At 38.7% G+C, this 12,818-nt stretch overlaps 1 protein-coding gene across 10 annotated transcripts in view; it reads right to left on the minus strand.

Annotated features, from left to right (window-relative positions):
• Positions 1 to 690: 690 nt before the first annotated feature.
• The window catches only part of MTUS1 (microtubule associated scaffold protein 1), a 131,925-nt gene continuing 119,797 nt past the window's right edge, over positions 691 to 12,818 (minus strand). For all 10 annotated transcript variants that reach the window (XM_027676513.1, XM_027676514.1, XM_027676510.1 and 7 more), the window contains 7 exons: positions 11,651 to 11,865; positions 11,021 to 11,126; positions 9,961 to 10,034; positions 9,756 to 9,851; positions 7,178 to 7,294; positions 5,859 to 5,956; positions 691 to 5,051 (listed from right to left, as the gene is read on the minus strand). In XM_027676513.1, the coding sequence (XP_027532314.1) occupies positions 4,835 to 5,051; positions 5,859 to 5,956; positions 7,178 to 7,294; positions 9,756 to 9,851; positions 9,961 to 10,034; positions 11,021 to 11,126; positions 11,651 to 11,865 (923 nt within the window). In that variant the 3' untranslated portion in view covers positions 691 to 4,834. The remainder of the gene's footprint in view (positions 5,052 to 5,858; positions 5,957 to 7,177; positions 7,295 to 9,755; positions 9,852 to 9,960; positions 10,035 to 11,020; positions 11,127 to 11,650; positions 11,866 to 12,818) is intronic.

Here is a 12,818-nt window from a genome sequence, read left to right on the forward strand (position 1 = left end):
AGCAGTGGAATTGAATGACAAGAAAAATTTGATGCATTTTACTTATAAGGCATGTGACAAACAGGTTATTCTGAGCATATGAGGAACCAAACCAGGAACTGGTCCCTTGCTCACATACTTCAGTCTGTCTCAGCCTGCATTTGACTGGAATTCCTAATGCTTTCTTCTGTGAAGGCCTGAGGTAACACTGTGCTCCAGCCACTTCAGACCTTTGAGCAAACGCGTACAGCACTGTTTTGAGCAGTGACAGATTTAAGAGCTAATGTAAAAATGGCAGCTTCTCAGTAAAGTCAGAAGCATGAATAGTGTAGCTAATGAAAACGTTAAACAAGCTTGCTGAACCCTTTTTGCTCAGCATGCAGGAACCTAAATCAATGTAACTGATAAATACCCACAGTAAAGACTGAAATGGTTATATGCAGGTCTCACATTAACAGGCTTTATGGACAACACTCCCCAGGTGCTTACAGTATCTTTGGCCTCTGGAATCAAGGTATCTACAAAAAAAATCTTAAACATGGTATGCAGCAGGACCAACCCTGAAGGTGTAAGAGGCAGGTTCTTGTTAATCTGTTAAAATGTATCAAGAACATTACAGTGTTATCCAAATGACTAAACAGGTTATACAATGCCATACCTAAAAAAGGTCCTTGTACCATTTTTTTTAGGGGAAAAATTGGGTTTGTTTTTTTTTTTTTTTAATCTGACCAACTTAAGAATCCCTTATCTTCTGGAGGAGTCTGTGCAGTGTATTAATTCTTTTTCAGCACTTCCATTTATAAGAACAATGTATTTCCCTTTGAAATTTAGGAAGCTGGCACAACTCCTGTAGTTCAAAGTGCATTTGAGCTTTTAATTCGACAATAGATTTGCTTCAGAATATGTAGCAAGTGGGAGATCGTGCCACCTGCCCAGACTTGTTCATAGCACAGCAGTTCATGTGGTGGCATCACTTCATTGAACACATTGTGGCAGGAGAGGAGGAGATGGTGCAAATCCATTGCTTGAGTAGTCCCCTCACGTGCAGTTCTCATGACTGATAACAACTACAGAAGCAGTGCCTTTAAGGAAGAATTCTGGTGAGTGTCATGTCCTGTCCATCATCCCCTGTCCTCCTCCCCCAAGCATTGAAATAATTCTTATTTAAAACTATGAGAATTATGTTACTATATATTTTACTAAAAACCTCCTGGGCAGGGCTGATTCTTGTTACATTGATGCAGTTACACATTTCCACCTAAATGAACAGTGACCCAGGGTAAGAGAATGAAGCCTGGGAAATGAATTGTAAATGACTTGTCAAGGTTACATGCCTAAAGCTGCCAGTACTGTTCTTTCCATTTCCATACCTGTGTCACTGCTCTTCTAAGGCAAGGCAGCAGCAATGGACAGAGGGTATTTGTTTCTTAAACGTTCAGTGATTATCCCGTCTTTCTAATGACCTTTTTAACTCCAGCTCAGCCCTAAATGATTTCCTGGCTGTTGGGCAACTACAGTTTCAAATATCAGTGGTTACTTACTGTCTAGAAGGAATTTCCTGCATGAATTGCATGATACCAGTTTACATGCAAGTGTCTTTGGTGTTTGTAATGAGAAACATCTTCATTTAGCTTAAGGAAATGATTCACCTCAAATTTTACAGCAAATACAGTGCAACTTATACAATGACCTTTAGAGAAAAGTATTGAAGGGTGAATTGAAGGTGAACCATATTATGAACAGTTTGAATGGGAAGAAACTACTTGGTACAGATACAAATGCCACTCTAACTTCCTTTGAAGCTTATCATTAGAGTTAGAACTACTAGTTAAAGTTCAGTATCTGAAGAAAATCACTTGTTTAATTGCTTGACCTTTGGTCTATGATTATGGTGAGCAGGCTTCTAACTTTATGCTAAAGAAAAAAACCCCAAAAATATGTAAAAGTTACTGCACTGAACAAAGCTTTTGCTAACGCATGGTACCCAAGGTACTCCAACAGAAAAACATTAAAACAGTATTTACAGATTAATAGAATTATTTAATTCTTTGAGACCAAAAGGACAAAACACTGAACAGGTGTTATTTGTAGTCTGATTTCTATATACAAGCAGTCTTGATTTCTTCATAAAAGCATTAAAGATTTTACTTGCAAGCAGTTTAGAGATGAGGAGTCTCCTGTGTACTGTGGGAAACTATCAACAAATGAACAGTCTTTGTATTATTTACTATACCATACTTACTTTTCTGTACCAGTAGCCTGGAAAAGCTTTCCCTGCTCTGTTACATGAAGGGCTATGCTATATTTGACCTTCAAACACTTGTATGCAATTTTCCTGCAGGTTTTATTTGAGGCATTACTTTGCAACTAATGTAATAAAGTTCTTACCAGTGGCTGGACAACTGTTCTTGTGACATGACCTCTTAGACTGCTAAACTATAACTGTGGCTTTTCTCACACACAAAACTTCCTGAATAAGGTGAGCATTTTAATGAGTTCTGTAGGATGCCTTTACCAGACATATGCACATTTTGAGTACCTAATCTACATTCTTTTTTTTTTTTTTAATGGCCAACTCCAACTGAATTGCTAATAATCACAAGCAGGCTCTGTGTAACTTCTACTTACATTAGAGTAGCAAGGGTAACATTTTCAAAGGGCTAGCTGAACATTAATTTGTGCAGTGAAGCTTCACTATTGCTGTTCTGCTGTGCTGAGCAGGCACTAAGAGTTTTTAGTAGCTAGAGGAATGTTCCTCCTTAGATTAAAGATTATTTGACTAATACAAGCAGAAGAAAAATCCTTAAATTGGTACAAAAAATTTATTGTAAAGCATTCAGCTCAAATACATGCAATCAAATCTCTGACCATAGAAAATAAGAATGTTCCAAGAGATACTTTAAGCCAAGTTGTAGCCAACAGAGGATCTTCATAGTTAAATTTGAAAAACATATTACGTACTGACACCACTAGTAAGTGGTATGTACAGTACCCTAAAAAGGATTAAAAGAAAGCATAATGTTCTATAGAAATGGCACCCTTAACTTGTACGTTACGAAAGATTAAGTAAATTTAATGATGAAACAGTCAATCACAAGTTTATTACAAATTTACTTACTGTATGAGCACTGTTAAGAGTCTTGTTTCTATGTCTGTATTCCTCAGTACTAGCCAAGGTTTTGCAAGTCAGGTAAAATGAAGTGGTTCTCCAGTTGAGTTCCCTGAATGTTCTCCTTCCCCCCTGACTCCTGTCCCCAAACTACTGAAAAACACAGGGAAACTCAACAGATACTAGTAACTGTCATGGCAAATTGTATGTCCAGCTAACAGCATTTGCTAACCAGTACTGTAACAGTGGTCCTGGTCCTACTGTAAACCCCAAGCTACTGTAAACATCGATAGGGTTTTGTAATACCAATTTGAAGTTGAATCTGTGTTTAGCAGGTAAAAAGTAGATATCTTAAACAGGTCTGATCAAGGGTGGAGCAAGGCTAAATGAATAATACCTTGTTGAAGCTAAAGCTCATCATGTGACATTTCCAGAAACACTGACACCCTCATCCTCCAGTTCCAGCAGCCACGACAATTTTTTCCCCCTACTCTACAGAACCTCTAGTACAGGATCTTTCACCAAATACTAGCAAAAGACCAATATCCTGCAGTCTAAAAGGGAAGGTATGGCAGAATTAGCAAGATGAAATACACAGATACCACCTTTTCCCTCTTCCTCAGGTGAATTTAGCCAACCCTGAGGAATGTTCATACAAATCCTAATGTTTAAAAAGGCAAAGTAAGTGTGTCACCAGCTACACTGAAATTCACCAATTACTTAAGATTCACCTCGAGAACGGAGTTAAAAATGCACCTAGTGACAATTATTGCATTTTTTGCTTTGGCTTTCCAATCTACATCTGGTTTATCCTCAGGAATGGATTTGATGCTTTGGGAAATTAGCGATTCCTTTTCAACTGGTAAGATGCTAAAGTCTTCTAAACCTGCAGCTCAAATAAGAACTTCTGACCTTGAGGGCTACTGTGGTTCTGACTACAACCCTGTTGGACTTGAAAGCCAAAATCCACTGTATCCTGCAAAAAAATGTCTCCTCATAAATGGCAGAGTTGTGCATGGACACAAAACCAAGAACCCATGCAAAATATGGCTGCAATTCAGTTTGTTTTTAAAATTAATTCAAAGTTGCATACTTAGGTTGGCCAAGACACCAATGAGTCAGTTGACAAAGCTTTTCATGCCATTTTTTACCAAACTGAAGCCAGAAAGCTGAAGGAAACTAACCTACAGTACAAGTGGCAGTTTCTCCTCATTGCTGGGCAAGGCTACTCTGCTAAAAGCATGCATACTGTTAACAGTATCAAGGAAGTAAATGAAGTATAGTCTTCAGCTTTTATCCTTTATTACGTACACAGCAAAGAAGGCAGCATTAGACACACGCACAGTGTGTTACATCCATTCCATCCACAGCACACACACGCGCACACACACACAGCCTTAAAAAAGTGTCGGTGATAAGGAACATATTATAAAGGTTGTGATCTTTATCTCTAAGCCCCTGAGCTTCTTCTTAGAGTTAGGTGAAAAGGCAACAAACAAGTCTTTCCTTGCTCTTTAAGTGCTTTGTGCAACGATGTCCATAGAGGTCATAAACAAGTCTTTTTGGGAGGAGTGAACGTCTTACTCCCATATTCACAGTCTCTTCTCGCCATTTTTGCACCAAATAGTTTCCAGTTATGTTTAGATGTCATAGTTGGCTAATATAGCTCTTGCTCCTGTGATTAAAGTTAAGATTGGTTCTGCAGATCAGAAACGAAATGCAATCCCCTCTTTCTCTCAAGAGATGTCATCTTGGTGACACAGCAGGACTAGAGAAGTTACCAGAATTTCGTGGGGACTGAAGAGGCACAGATGAAGAACTCGGAGACAGTTTTCTTGGGCTGCATAGGTCACCATTCTGCAACTTCCACAGAAGTTCTTCATTTTCCATTGACAGGCGTTTGTTTACTTTTGATTCTTTCTCTAGTGACTCCTGTAAAACAGCTTGCTCTGTAGAAAGTTGCCTGCAAACAGAAGATTTACATAAGAACACATAACCCAAGCTGAAAGCTACAGTATTGAACTTCATTGTAAAGAAAGGTTTGAAAGTGCATAACCCCCTGCTTGGCTCACAACTAAATTCCATTCTTAAAGGGAGGATAGCATGTTCTCATCCTTGCTGGATTTAAACTGGTAGCTTGTAGAAAGCAGAAGAAAGTCTCAATAAGAGACATCCCTAAAGGCTGGAAAAACATCTGAAGAGTAAGACTTGTCCTACTTAAAATAACAGATGTTTTTAAATAGCTGTGCTGGAACCTTTGAGTCTTGTTGCAGGCTCAGCTCTACATAGAAGCTGCGAACTGGAAGAGTCTGACCATCGATTTAAGCAAAAGCTGAAGTTAGGAGAACCTCAGACCTGCTTTGTTCATGTTAAATAATACTGTTATTGCTAAATATAACACATTTTGGATAAATGTAACACATATTTGTTAAATATAACACACTGATCTAAAGTGGGGACAAATCACTCACTGAAGCGGTTAAAACACGAGTTTAGCTCACTTAAGAGAGACAATCTTTGTAGAAGGGTATTTCCAAGTTGCTTTTTCTTCCCTGAAATGTTCGTTTTGAGCACTGAAGAACATACTGAGCCTTTACCCCCTTACAGTCTGTGCCTGCTCGTTCTTCTACAAAAGAATGCACATTTGCAGAAATACAAGTGAGGAAGAAAGGGATGTGTTCTTTTACAGAATACTACAAAACTGCATTCACTAATATTTATACAGAAATTTCTTTCTCATCACATCTAAAAGTCCACAGATATTCTTCACCTTGAAAGCTCCATGTGTTTGTCCATCCGAGCTTTTAATTCTTCATTTTCTTGCTGAACCTTCTTTAATTTATCCATTAAAATTGTGTTGTTCTCCACCTTAGAAAGAAGGTCACAGTTTAAAATAAAACCTATGCATTCACTCATCAAAATACTGAGCTATCACAGACGTTTGTAATCTGGAGTTTGTAGACCTTGTTAACAGTAGATATAAAAACCTGAAGTAACGTCAGACTGACCTGCTGCCATAGCTTAATGTTCCGTAACAGTCAAATAGATCCTACTTACCTTATCCTTGTGTAACACTGGCACTTGGCCACCTGTGCTGGTTAGATGCCAGCAAAGGAGGACTGCACAAGGGATCTACTTGTTAACCAGCACATTCTAGTAACTTCTGCCAGTCACAGCCAGCAGTTTTAGAAGCTGTTGCAGACAAAAGACTGTCTACAAATAACACAGTAACATGACAAATTTAGGAGCTCCCCTGTGTAAACAGCTTTCTCTGTTGCTTTCCTGATTCCACTACATTTTAAGGAAAAACTGAATAAATGATTGGATAATCCAAGGGCTTCTACACTATGGCCAACATCTCTCAGGAAAGATGAAGGTTTGCTAGTAATTTACTAGTAACTGTAGACCAGGGTAACATACGCTGCTGTACAACACTGAGCAATTGACTTGAATGTATTCCTTTGTATCCAAACCTCTTTCTATACTTCCTCATTAAAGTCTTGCTTAAGCAAGTATTACAACAGTGTTTGAAGGCCCCACCCAGGAGAAGGACCCCATCCTGACACAAATAACAGCATGCTGAGTAATTACAAGTTCTGCCCCCAAAACTGTCTTTTCATGTGGAATTACACACCGGTCAGGAGCAAGTCCACACAGCTAAAGTAGCAGCTTAAAGATAACAGCTAAAATGAATGACCTAAGCTAATCAACATTTATTCCATTTCATATTTGATCCCTTCTTATTAAATTAGGACAATTTCCTTGTTAATGTTTTCCTGGCAGTGCAATCTATCTTCCATACCACTCAAGCAAATGTAGCAGGTAAGGATTTTTTTCTCTGGGGACGAGGGAGAAGAGAGGGAAGTAAAAAAGAGAACATGGTCATTTACAGCATCGGGGCATTCTTTCCCCCTCTTTACATTACAGCCCAGTGCTGTACCTACAGCATGAGCATGTCCCATCATGATTTCATGTTTCCTGTTAAACAAAAAATATTAATTCTTGTTAAGTCTGACCAGTCCAAGGTCATTATCAGAACACAAATCAAGAGACATGGCCCCAATCTGCCAGACTCCTAGGAACACTCACCAGTTTTTCCATCTTCATTAGCTTTATATCCTGCTGATGGAGTTTCTCATTCTTGATCTCCAGCACTGCTTTCAAACTTTCCAGCTCCTGTTCCAGGTACATAATCTGTGGGTTTTTCTGAAAGATTTCCAGAGAGTAGGCTTAGTGCCCTGAATTTCAGGAACAATTTAGTTGTTTCTCTGCTATTCAGAAAAAGCAAGAAAATAATTATGGTAACAACTGTTTCTTGTTCTAAGTGAAATCAAGTCAAACAGTTTAGAATAAATAACAAGATCTGATACGACTTTCTTCTCTGACTTTGTTTTTCCTTTGGTGTAGGTGGACAGTTGCAGTTTTCCTCGGAAGCTATTCAGAAAACACTTCATACACAAACATGAAAAACCCTTGTGACTCAAGGCACTAACGCTGTCACAGCAAAACTTGTTTCACAGGAGTGTCCAAAGGCTCCCTTTAAGGCTAGGAGTTCCAAAATTTATTTCATATTACTCATAACCCATCCCAAGAGATAATTAAAGTAAACATTTGAAGAGTCTTCAGACACTGGAATAGTTCAAAAAAAGCATCAGAAGTTTAACCTCAGAACTTGACTGATCTTCCCTGGTTTGAGTCCGAAGGTTTATAAGCAGAAATTCAAAGTTTTCAGTTTTACATTATTGCTAAAGCCTGGCAATGCAATTGCACACACAGATCTTGCACTGCTGTACATCCATGACTTATCTACAATACAGCAAGTTAGGACTTCCTTTTTTATTCTTCCTTTTTGTTGTTTTCTGAGAGGTGGAGGGGAGAGGAGGGAGACAGGGCAGGGTCATATGTGGTTTCCTGAAGGATCTATATTCCAGAATAAGGAACCATTCAAACACTGCAGAATAAAACACATTCTCTACTTTTCAAAGGCAAAGTCACAGGCAAAAATAAGGAGAAGTAAACCAAATCTCAGTCCATTTCCAGGTAGTCCAAGTGGAACAGAAGCTGAATCAATGTTTAAGTGCAATGTGTATCTAAGCAAAACTTGTTTTAGTGTATTTGGGTAAGAATACAGGTGCAGTGCACTGAGTAACAGCTTCACTGCTGCACCAGAAACCTCATACTGGAGGGCAATGCCTGCAGTTTTATGGGGCACAGTCCCACAGGGACAGGGACAGTACATATTGCAGGTAACAGGGGCTCCATCACCTATGCAGTTGATTCTCCCGCCTGTTTTTAAGGACTGTTGCATCAGTGATTCTTGTTTAACCCCTTTTGAACAGAAGTCCGTGTGAGGGGTGGAGCATGCTGTGCTGCCTCAGTGAAGGCAGCAGACAATTCCTTCCTCCCTCTTGTGACTTTACATGGAAGCCAGGAGCTAGGGAGAAAAGCAATCCTGAGAAGTTTAAATGCAGCTTACAGTGTGTTCAATGTTCAATTTATTGTCTTTCCCTCCTCTAGCCCAGTGGTCTTAAAATATCTTTTTGAAGTTTAATCTGAACACCCACATGAGCTACTCATAGCAGAACACACAGCCAAATAGAAAGACTGAAAGGTCTACTTAAGTTTTTAGAAAAAAAGCTGGGAATATCAAGTGATGCTATCTAAAGGATACCAGAGAGTTGTAAACACACCTCTGTCTTCAAAGGACTATTGGAAATTCTGATAGTGCAGAATTTTTGCTTAGTACAGAAGAATATGCTGAGTCAAACTAGTACTTCTCCACAGAGAAGCCTCAAGCTTATGATGCATCAGGATGCAAAGTGCATTTGCAGCTGTGTAAAGGCACTTGACTATTGCTCCTTTAACATAAACAAGATCTGAGCATGCCTGTGGAACACAGTTCAAAATCCCACTACCACAGCAACATACTGTGGTTGCATATTCTTGCAGCAGCTCTGTCCTGCCACTAGAATAAGCAGTAAGAAGAAAAAACCCAAACAAATTAAATTCCAGTGAAAACTAGGGCAACTTCTACTGGAGGCATCCTAGGTGAGTTTTAGGCATGGAATTTCTCTTTGTGGAATAAACAATACTACTGGTATTCCAGCTATTTCTGGGTAACCAGAAAGATAAGCACGTTTGTATCTAACCCTCCCAGTGCATGAAAAACCTCTCTAAGAGCACATTCCTATCCCAAGAGCATCAACGATAACAGCAGCCTTGGGAGGAAAGGCAGGAAAAAAGTTTATCTGAAGGATAAATCAGCAACAACTACAAATCAATGTTTGAATAAATGCATTAAAGACTCAAGTACAAGAAGAGAGTTTTGTAGTAGTGATGCAAGCCCACACTGATCATAGCACTGTTAGAACAGTTATCAACTGTCCAGAAAAAAGCTGTGGTACAACTTCTGCATACACATAGGTCTTCAATTTAGCTTAGGGTATTATTTACACCCCTGACTTAGATACTCAACAGCTTTATAGATTTATAGTGGTAAAATTCATAGACAGCATCATAGTGCTTGCAAAAAACTTCTGGCAGGTGAGCCGTTTACATAAAATATTACTAAGTATGGGAGTCCTATCAGGCTTGATTGCAAACCTTTCTTATTATGGAATAAACCCAGGCAAGATCTGCTCATCCACTTTTGAAGATCAAGACTTACAAGATTGGCTTTTTCTTTGGCTATTTGTTTTTGTTCTTCTAATTTCAGCTTCTCACTCAGAGAGTCGTTTTCACTTTTTAGTTCATCGATTTTTTTCTGAAATGAAAATACACGATATAGTTAGGCCAAGGTACTCCAAGACTGCACATCTCCAAACTGCCTTTCAAGTTTTAGACTGTTGCAATGACCCCAGCCTTTAACAAACCTCTAGCAATTCCTGCTTCTCTTTAAAGGAATCTTCAAGTGACTTCCTTTCAGATTCATGGGTGCTCTTGAGCTCTGAAACAAATTATTTTTGCAGATTTTTAATATAAGAAGTGAAAATTCTTTTTGAAAAGAAACAGCCTGTAAAGCCAGCCTATACACATATGCACAGATGCAGAGTCAATGACAATACAGAAAGAACATTTATCATTAATTGATGCAAAGCATGTATGAAGTATCAGATTTATTGCCAATTCAGATTTGTGGATTGTTCCCTCACATATCCATTTCATTAGCTGAGAGCATGTCAGTTTTGAAAGCATTCATCTGTGTGCAGCAAATGGATTTATTAAGCACAAGCCACATCTGACAAAAGCTGAGTTTCTGGAAGGAAACACAGCAAAAACTGAAATTGTGTCCTCTACAAGCTTCTAGAAAAAATTTCCTTTCCTACTTCAGAGATGCCATGCAGAGGAGTTTGCTCTTTGACAGCAGTGGAAGCATCACCAGTTTTGAAGACACAAAAGTGTCACTGGAAATATGGCTATCAAGTGGAATTGGAAGGAGGATGGAAATCATCATCACTTAAATTAATGAGATGCAATGTCATTTAAACCTGAGCACACTCACCACTCCCTCCCTGAAGAACCACTTTTGCCCCAGTGTACTGTACCCAGTGTATAATGTCCATGTCATTCTGGAAAGCATATAACCCTACTTGTCCTCAGTTTCAATTCTGAGGTGCTCCTTATTGAACTAGGGAGCAGGAGGAATTACCCAGTCACTGGAGACATTGAGGGCAGTTCAGACATTTTCTACTGAAAGAAAAAGTCACTTCCACTCAAACGCTTTTAAAAGTTTCATTCAACTACAATGGGATCATGATTATTGCTGTATGTAAAATGAGGCTTGTTAGTTCCAAAGGAAGGAATTCAGCCAATGTTTTTCAAGATAGCTGGCCACTAAGAACAATGAAGTGGACATATTGATCAGAAAGTCTGAATATTTTTGTTTGTGACTAGCAGTACTATAGCATGTGTATTTGAATACAAAATACTTGCCTGAAAAAGAGGATTCATACTCCTTTTTCAGCTCCTCTACTTTTTCTGAGTGTCTGTTTTCGAGTTCCAGCTTAAAGCTTTCATGTGTGGTATTTAAGTTGTCCACCTGCAATATGACAACATGATTTTTCTCCCCTTACGTGTATCAACCCTTGTTTAAAGCATTGTTTCAATGACTTTATGTAGTACATCGAGTACATTTTAAATGGTTTAGTAGGATTTAACAGGAGAAGCTAAGCCATGTGCAACACTCAGTAAATGAAAATGATGCCTTACAGTTTACCACGACCAACAGGATGATGTCTGCATCCGTCACACACATGGAGTTGTTGCAAAGCAAGGTCAGAGGGCAGGTGTGTTTCTATAAATCTTAAAACTCAAGCTGCCTCAAATATCCAGCGGAGCTCTAGAAGTTACTGAAGCTGGCAGAACACAAGGAATCTCTACCACATTTAAACATAAGCTTAAGATCTGTACAGCTTAAAGTAGTAGTATTTTTATAGCTGCAATGAAGTAGAGTTTCACATTAAATAATGAAGCTCTGTTATTAGAAAACCCAGGATTCTCTGAAGACTCATTTGTAGCAGAAATCAATTGCTAGAGAACTTTTCTACTTTGAATATTACAAACCTGCTCCTGGAGTTGTGCTTTGTACTTTTCAGCTTCCTCAATGCAGATACTTTGGAGTTTCTCACATTCTGCAGTGTAAAACTGTTTAAGCCTCTCCTCCAGCTCAGCTAAGTCATCATGATGTTGCTGGTTTAACTTTTGCAAAAACCCTTCATAAGCAACTTGCAGTTCATTCCTGTCTCTCTCCAATTTCTCACAAGCTGCAGAAGTGGTTACTGAAGATGTCAAAAGAAAAAAAGAGGAAAAAAAGAGAAAAAAAAGTAACTGGATCAAGTTCAATACTAATGTCACATCTTCATTTAGAGGTATTAAAGACAGTGAACACACTGCACAGCAACATGGATATACAAAGACAAATATGATTTATCCATGAGATGTGTGCCACCTCCAAGGACACATGAAAAGATCTTTGCAAAAATATTGAATTCAGTGTTTCTTATGCTGCGAATTAATTCAATCTAGTTAAGCCACGAACCCACACAGAAAGCACAAGTGTGACAGTTTGTCATGTCATAGAAGAATGAATGTCTCAAGAGACAGACTGAAGTGCTCCAATAAAAAAATTAATTGCATTTGCTACTTCACCTAATTTGATCCCATTTCAGTAGCTTATTTGTCAGAGTACTTTATGTTTTTATATATAAACCACTTAGCTAAATTTGAGAGTCTTAATATCCTGAAAACTACACATTCAATGTTACACTCAGATATACAGCAGAGAAGCAATTCTGGCCTGACATGCACAGCCCAATACAGAACTGCCAATCTGAAAGGTACTGCTAATGTTTGTATGTCTGAGATATTTAAATATGCAAGATACGGAACAGTTTTAGGTAAAAAGTATAGAGTATTAAGCAAAGAGAAATGCTGTGTAATTCTCTTTACATCTGTATTAACACAGGTATGCTATGAAGACTGCCTAGGCTTGTCTCCCCATATTTGCACCTGGTTAAAAGGCAAAACAGAAGTTAGTAACTTCTATTTTTTGAGTTTGAAATTTAGCATTCCCATCTCCAGCCAGACAGGCCTGAATAGGAGGAGTCATTTTCCTACTGTTAGTATGACTGCAGCAAACGCCTTACGCAGTTCCAGCTGCACCCAAAGCCTGGAAGCAAGGTGAAACAGGATCTCTAACACAAGAGTGTGGTCACTGACCTTGAGCAAAACC

The sequence above is a fragment of the Neopelma chrysocephalum genome, unplaced genomic scaffold (genome assembly GCF_003984885.1).
Source record: "Neopelma chrysocephalum unplaced genomic scaffold, ASM398488v2 Primary Assembly neopelma1_42, whole genome shotgun sequence".
Taxonomy (NCBI): Eukaryota; Metazoa; Chordata; class Aves; order Passeriformes; family Pipridae; genus Neopelma; species Neopelma chrysocephalum.